Source organism: Suillus subalutaceus, assembly GCF_016647625.1.
Source record: "Suillus subalutaceus strain FC151 chromosome Unknown DFJ58scaffold_855, whole genome shotgun sequence".
Taxonomy (NCBI): Eukaryota; Fungi; Basidiomycota; class Agaricomycetes; order Boletales; family Suillaceae; genus Suillus; species Suillus subalutaceus.
The window spans coordinates 1-7428 of record NW_024541104.1 but is presented as its reverse complement, the minus strand read 5'-3'; the positions used below and the strand labels follow the sequence as shown (position 1 = coordinate 7428).

The window sequence follows — 7428 nt, the reverse complement described above, 5'->3', positions numbered from 1 at the left end:
ATCGGCGATCATATACTTATTAATTGTGCCATCGGTATCACTCCTGATGATGCAAAGAGATCAAAGTGACTATTACAATGGATGCATTGCATCTGACAGTCACATGTAAGCACCAAACCGTCCAATAGTCTAAGCATATTGTTTAAAACAACTCATCCACACAACAACAGCACATCTGTGTTACATGGTCAAGTCAAAGCCAAAGGCCTGGAGTCCACCAAAGACATCCTCGTTGGTTAGATGGGAGCACAAAAGAACTTCTCAAGGAGATACAGGACAATTTGTCAAAGCTCAACGTTACAACAAAACATCTTCCATTAATTCATCACCCAGGAAATCGCCTAGCAAGCAAGGATCCACAAGAGGACATCACGCCAAGGGTGACTATGAGCACCATGATCTCGGAGTAATCAACTTGGAGCCTTGTAGACTTCGCAAGTCCATGGCAAGCTCATCATTCATTCAACTGGTCTCATTTTCTGACACCGAGTATCAAGAGTCAAAATGACTATCTACATGAGTGGCAGTACAAGACCGAGGACTACTTGGACTTGCTCCTTCGGCAAGAGGGTCCACCATCCAACAGGACTTGCTCTGTCTGCCCAAAGGATGGAGTTTACAGATGTCACGGCTGTATGGGTGAGCCGCACTTCTGCACTCATTGCTATAGGACGGTTCACAGCTGCATGCCATTCCATTGGATCAGTCAATGGACTGGGGGATTCTTCGAGGACACTTCCTTGACCAAGATAGGGCTGGAAATTCACCTCGGTTGCCAGGGAAAGCCTTGCCCAGAAGTGACCGATGATTGGTACGACACAGATGATGAAGGAGACAATTTTGCTGAAGGCCAGTGGGTACCTTTGGTCAATGACTCCCGGACAACTATGGTGGTGGATACATCAGGCGTCCACTCCCTAATGATCAGATTCTGTCAGTGCGCCAGTGCACTTGGTCCCAACATGCAACTATTTGAAATTGGCCTCTTCCCAGCATCTTTCACCTCGCCGAAGACAGCATTCACATTTGCAGTGTTGGACGACTTCCTGTTGGATAACCTGGAATGTGGGACATCTGCGATGAACTACTATAGCAAATTAAGGCGAATCACTTCAAGCGTATTCCCGCATCTGGTTCCAGTAAGTGACATTGATGTGCTTGATTGCATCGCTCACAATGGCCAAAAGGACCAATACAGAGAATTGATGAGGGTGGGCAGGCAGTGGAGACAGCTGAAGCAGCTCAAGTGGCATGGGTTTGGCCATGAGAAGCAAAAGCCAAAGGCAGGGGAGCTTGCACTGTTCTGTCCTGCATGTCTGCAGCCCGGGGTAAACATCAATTTGGCAGAAAGGAATGTGTCCAATCCTGCATGGCTATATTTGATATCCTTGGTGATGGATGGCAACTTCAAGGCCGAGCATCTGTTTCCGGCGAATCCGACTGATGAGGTGGCATTGACCGATGACCTTGGATTTATGGTCGGCGATGGCCAATACAAACTGCATCTCGCCGAGGCACAGGATATTGTACATCGGTCAGACTGCAACAACCACCGAGCTGTCAATCAGGTGAACACTTCACGTCACAAGCTTGAAGCAACTGGGATTGGCAGTTGTGCATGCGCTAGACATGGGTGTTTTGTACCTCATTCAATGGTGGAATTTCAGAAGGGGGAAAGGTTTGCCGATCGATATCTTCATTTGCCCGATGTGAACTGATTTATCGGTCAGTCAAAGGCAGATGAACATGGATTATGCGCTGTGTCAAGCTCTGGGGTACAACACCGATGGGATCGACTGGGCATTGATGTTCTATGACATCAATTGTCAATACCACAAGCATCTCGACCAGCGGGTTGAGGAGTCACCTTATCTTGATCTTCCGTGGGGCATGGAGGTAATCCCTGGCATCGGTCTCTGGCATGTCCACGGCCATCAAGACAAATGCTACGTACAGTATGCATCCAACTTCATCACTGGCGCTGCCAGGATCGACAGAAAAATCATGGAGACCCTGTGGGCACCCTTGAACATCATATCACCGTCGGCGAGAGGAATGTCCACCCCCCACTGAAAGGAGTGTTTGGATTTTCAAATGAACGACTGTAATTTTATGAAGATGATACGGATGAGTGAGCCAGATCGTTTGACCAAAAGTGCAAATCTAAATACAGATAGGCAAATTCCTTTACCGAAAATTCAAGGAGGCCGTGCAGGGAGTCCGAGACAGCCAACATGCATTTGACTGATTGAGTGAGACCGCCAATCATGATACCCTTGTCAAATGGGAAGCAGAGGCTGCCACCGCTCAGGATGACTGACTCGAAAATCCCAGCGCCATGGATATATATGAAGTTAAAATGACAAAAGGTCTGTGGCAATATAATCACAATTTACTATATGCTCATGTTGATCTGCAAAGCACCAACAAGGAAACAACAAGATTTGCATCTGTTGACCTGACAGGCGAGATGGCCGGCCGGTGAGATCCATCGTGGTGCTGTGACATGGCTGGCATCTGGAATAACACTGGAGGAGGCGCAAGTTGCGCTCCTGATTGATGTGAAGAAACTTGGAAGGTGGCTGACCGATGCTCAGAAGCTGGCGATAGCTCGGCGCCGCAACAGAATGCAAGGTCAAATAGATGAATTTGTCAGGGTGGCAGTGACATTTCTCGGCGATCAACTGGATGAATATGATCAGTTGGACCTCATGATCATGATGTTGGATGCTGCAGAACTGGATTCTGCTGGGTCATCATCTGACAATCCTGATCGGCCGGACGACAAAGACCAATATGATACACCGGTCAAGTTCACTCCCGAGACCCTGGTGATTCCACTGCCCTCGAACATAGGGATTGAAAGATGCGCTGAGTGGGGCGTCGCCGACCTGGTGCTCCAAGAAATATCATTGAGAGAAGGTCAAGCTAATGACGCAGTGCATGCCATCAGGGTTAACTTGGCCAACAAGGCTGTTCTCTCCCACACCACGGTGCGGTCAGCGAAGTCACAAGCTCGGTCAACTCGTGCATGGGCCTGGGTGCACTCGGTGGACAAGATCCTTCACTTAAATGTACAGATATACTCCAAATGTTGCAGCCAACTCATTCACCTCGGCGCCAATGACTTACTGGCCAAGTTCCGGCCATTGGAGAAGGCCGACCTAAAGGCTACTACGGTGGTGGCAGACCCAAATGCTCGCAGTCAAAGGAATAGCACGTTGGCGTGGTTCTGGTCCATTGATGTTCAAGGAGATTCCACCAGCAATGACTGGATGAATGAATGTATGTATGCTCATTGCCTATGTACCTGTACCTATCCGATGTCAATATTTTTTGCACTACAGTTTACTGTGTCCATTGGCTTAGAATGCTGGCAATGCGTGATAGATGGACAGAGGAGCTCCTGCTGGTTGGTCAAAAAATGATATGGACGGTTGATTTTTTTCTTCACAAATCACAATGATGGGTCAGCCTCTTGCATTCGGCCGATGCAAACCAGAAGGTCGGTCATCGGTGCTATGTGGCCCGCCAGGCTCGAATTTATCTCCGACTCTCGCAGCAAGCCCAAGATAGCTTTGAAAGGACAAAGGGGATGGCGAGGGTGGCAGAGTGACCAGGGTCTACAGTGCCACAACCGCATTCGGGTGGTGGTAAGTGCCATAGTGGGCCACAGTGGATTAGTCAATTATATACAACCTTGTGATTCTGCATTTATTATACACAACTTGTCCTTGCTCCAACCATCATGTCCAATCCATCAAAATATAATTTGACCGAATTTACGATCTTGGATGCTACCAACATCCTAGAGTACGCCACTTCTCATTTTGTGGCCATCTGGATTGCCTGTGACCGAAGCCATGTGCCTCGGTTGCCGGCTTACATAGCAAGCTTCGTCCAGCACCTTCAATGGGAGGCAGATGTAAGTTCTTCAGCCATCGGCTGTGTCGGTCGGTCGGTGTCATGTAATAACTAATCCATCCTTCAGTCATTTGTCTTCCCATACATCAACATATGCATGGTGCTCAATACTCACCCAACCATGACCGACCTCCTCTGCAGCATCATCAGCAGATTCACCTGTCTCCAAACCAGGAACATCACCGGCAAGCAGTTCTATGCCGAATTCTTCGTGCACTGTTCCCCTCATGACCCTGAACTGAGATCTACTCACAGAGTAGTTCTTAAATATGCTCATGATTGGTGGAAGGATCATTTTGATACCTTGGGATTCGCCTTGCCGTCCTTGGATGTCAATGAAGTCTTGGATATGATGGCAGATCACTTTGAGCAACTGGTCGGTCATTTCTCTTTTATGCTCAACTGCTACTGATTCTTATTTGTAGCCTATGGGAGCAATGCTTCTGCCTGGCCCTGCAGTCGCCGGTCAAGTGGAAGGTGATCCCCTCCTCAATCAAATTCTTGCAGTGAAGGCCCATGTCCAACATCTTGGCAATTCATTAGAAAGGATGTTGCAGGAGAAGACCATGAAGGCCGCGGCAGCCGCAACAACCATGTCCAAACTTGAAGGGCCCATGGATCAGCTGGAGGAAGCGCTCTTAACCTCCTGCTGGCCATGAGTCAGCTGCTAGTTATTGCACCAGTAATATTATGTATTATACCGGAAATATGAATAGTATTACCTAATGTGATTTGGTCAGTGTGTATATGAGCCATCAGTCTCTGATTTTTCTTGTTCCCCAGTCATGACTGCAGTTCCGGCCAACTGTGCGTTGTATACCACATGCATTGCTAGTGAGTTTGTGAAATAGCTGTTTGATTGCAATGTAGCTGGCAACGCACAGTCAATCTCGCCTCCCTTGACAATTGCTGTGCCAACCATGCTTGCTTGTCAGCATCTGGCCCGGGTGCTCGCCGATGCCTATTCAAACCCAAGTAGGCCATTCCTACCATTCGCTCGGTCGTTGCCTGACCCATTTCAGTCCAACTTGATCTTGATATGATTAGGTACATTGAGGCCCTCCATGAACGCCCTACCAGGATGGTTGCAACACATGAAGATTCCCTGCTGAAAAAATTTCCTCGTGGGCCAGAACGTTTGCTGGAGAAGCCCTCGGTCATTTTGGACTCAGCCAGTCGTATTATCTTGTGGTACCTTCCAGATGTCATTAGCCCGTGGATTCAAGTGAGCTGATTATTATGACCCATCGGCTGACTGATTCGCCGACTTCACAGGCTGAGATGGAAGATGCTACAATTGGTATGGGGTCCCTTCTGATGAAAAGCATGACCAGTGGTCTGGACACCCAGTGGAGAACATTCCCTGGTAATTTTCATGCCAGCGACCGACACCAATTGACCCCAGGATGTATCAATTTAGCCCCTGGTTGGTTCATGCAAGGCCGGGAGGTCAGTCTGCTTCTCCACCAGAATGCTAATGCTTATGTAGAAATTTTAGCCACACGGATTACCACTGGCTGATGGATTCACCCCCGAGGTGTCGGCTGCCCTGAAAGGGAAAGGTGGTCCCGAGATTATAATCTCTATGCAGCGCGCAGCACTACTGGCCTCGGCTGCTCTTAGGGTGATGCATCCAAAGTTGTATTGGGCCTCGGTCACTACACATATCAAACTTGCCCGATGGGCATTTACTTTAGACATTCCTGAGCATGTATCATCAAGATACGACTTAGCGGTTCAAACTAAATACTTAACGTACCCTTTATCCTTTCTATAATTCTGTATTTTATATACCCCTATGCCAAACATATGTACACACACATTCTATGCACACTTTATTTACATCTATGTACTCAAGGCAGCGGTGCCAACCAAACCAAGTTGAACTAGTTGGAATGGATTGGTAATCAATGCACAGCAATAAGGCAGTGCTAGAAGGACCTAGAACACAGCCTTTGCTGAGTAATCTAGAACATTCTATGAGTATCTTACTAATCATTCCATAACATTCCATGACCTTCTATGACATTCTATAAGATTCTATTGTTCTTTCTCAAACATTCTGGAATATTCTATAGTATATTAGTAATCAGTAGCACAGCCACTAGTCTAGTAGTATATAAGGGGCTCATTTTCCCCTCTTGTGAAGTAATCAATTTCATTCCCAAGTATTATCAGAGTGAGATAAAGTTTATAGGGGAACACAGGGGAACATTCTTTCACCCCTAAGATTCTTAGCCCCTACTATTTGAGTGAACATTCAAGTGATTATTAGGAGAAAATATTAGTTTATTTGCTCCACACCTTTGACATTATTCTTCACACATTCTTCAGAAGTATTTGGCCACATTCTTGAGCCATCTTTGATTACATAATTATCCTTTATTCTAGTTCTCTTTTAGACACAGGAAAAGTTCTGTGGGGAGAATTATACGTATTATTCATCAATTAGGGTAGACACAAATAAGACCTACAATCTGTCAACGAATATTAAGAGCTTGCCCACTTAAGACTACATCAAGAAGGTGTACTCTATTCTGGACTGCGTCATTACTCATTGTGAGATCCTGAGCAGCAGAGAGTTGGTTTTGAGGCCACATATTGGGATGATCCCGCTAGTGAATTTGTTCTCCATTGCTGAGTATAAGTAAGATATATCCAAGAGGGATATATATTAAAGTTCAAGCTCATTGCATACAGCTGCAACATATTATTCTGAAGTTTATAGCACTACCTTGTGCTACTATTGTTTCTATCATTCTTTGCCTCTTTTACATCACTAGCGTTCGCTTGAAAAATTCAACACATCTCGTCCCCCACGAACGACCACGTTATCAACCGTTGGTAATTGTCTGAACCGTTGACCATGGAGGATTGTGAAATTTGGTGATTTTCTTGCCTTTCACATCCTAGTAAGATACCGTTTGAGGTTGCTGATGTGGTTTTGTTTAGGCAGCAGAAGCAGAACAGATTTGAACACGTCAAAGCGATCATACTCGCTGGCAGAAACTGATGAATGGGGAAAGTGACGGGTGAGGAATGTTTGAAGCGCGGGTACAAAGTCGACAGCGCCAAAAGCAGTCTGCAGACGAGATACGGACACATTCAAAAAAGGGCAGCTCTTGGCCACACAGTAGCCATGTGAGGCAAGCAGACCAGAAGGAATGAACTGAGATGATAAGAAATCATGACTCCCACCATCCAAAATGGCAACCTCATCCTCCTCCTCATCAGCCTCAAGTGTGTCTAAGTTGAGTGGGCATTTGCGTTGTGAGGCGATCCATTCGAGGTAGATTCCATGGCGAAATACGGCCTCTTGAAGTTCAAGCCAGTGAGTCATCTGGGCTATATAATCCACTTTGCTGCTTGCCTGATAGGCATCCTTCGCATAGTCGATAAGTAATCGTTCAGGGCTTTCCGAGTTGAAACCATCTGCGCTGCCCAAAGAACGGATTGCTTGGACATAGTGGCGCATGGAATGGATCTTGGGAATGTTGAAGTGTT

General features: G+C 46.5%; 4 protein-coding genes across 4 annotated transcripts; 3 read left to right on the top strand and 1 right to left on the bottom strand.

Annotated features, from left to right (window-relative positions):
- Window positions 1-686: 686 nt before the first annotated feature.
- On the top strand, window positions 687-3576 carry DFJ58DRAFT_740006 (uncharacterized protein; the record flags this gene model as incomplete). Its single annotated transcript, XM_041387066.1, has 6 exons — window positions 687-1139; window positions 1188-1678; window positions 1731-1896; window positions 2466-3285; window positions 3348-3412; window positions 3475-3576. The coding sequence occupies 6 exons, from the start codon at window positions 687-689 to the stop codon at window positions 3574-3576; spliced, it is 2097 nt and encodes a 698-aa protein (XP_041234586.1).
- Window positions 3577-3748: 172 nt separating this feature from the next.
- DFJ58DRAFT_740005 (uncharacterized protein) lies at window positions 3749-4583 on the top strand (the record flags this gene model as incomplete). Its single annotated transcript, XM_041387065.1, has 3 exons — window positions 3749-3925; window positions 3992-4300; window positions 4350-4583. 3 exons carry the CDS (start codon window positions 3749-3751, stop codon window positions 4581-4583), a joined length of 720 nt encoding a protein of 239 aa, XP_041234585.1.
- A 126-nt stretch (window positions 4584-4709) lies between these two features.
- On the top strand, window positions 4710-5701 carry DFJ58DRAFT_740004 (uncharacterized protein; the record flags this gene model as incomplete). Its single annotated transcript, XM_041387064.1, has 5 exons — window positions 4710-4731; window positions 4795-4899; window positions 4947-5149; window positions 5200-5373; window positions 5423-5701. 5 exons carry the CDS (start codon window positions 4710-4712, stop codon window positions 5699-5701), a joined length of 783 nt encoding a protein of 260 aa, XP_041234584.1.
- A 1125-nt stretch (window positions 5702-6826) lies between these two features.
- On the bottom strand, window positions 6827-7423 carry DFJ58DRAFT_673684 (uncharacterized protein; the record flags this gene model as incomplete). The annotated part of the gene is made up of 1 exon (XM_041383074.1): window positions 6827-7423. A coding segment is annotated over one exon (597 nt), but the record flags the coding sequence as incomplete, so codon positions are not given.
- Between the last annotated feature and the right edge of the window lie 5 nt (window positions 7424-7428).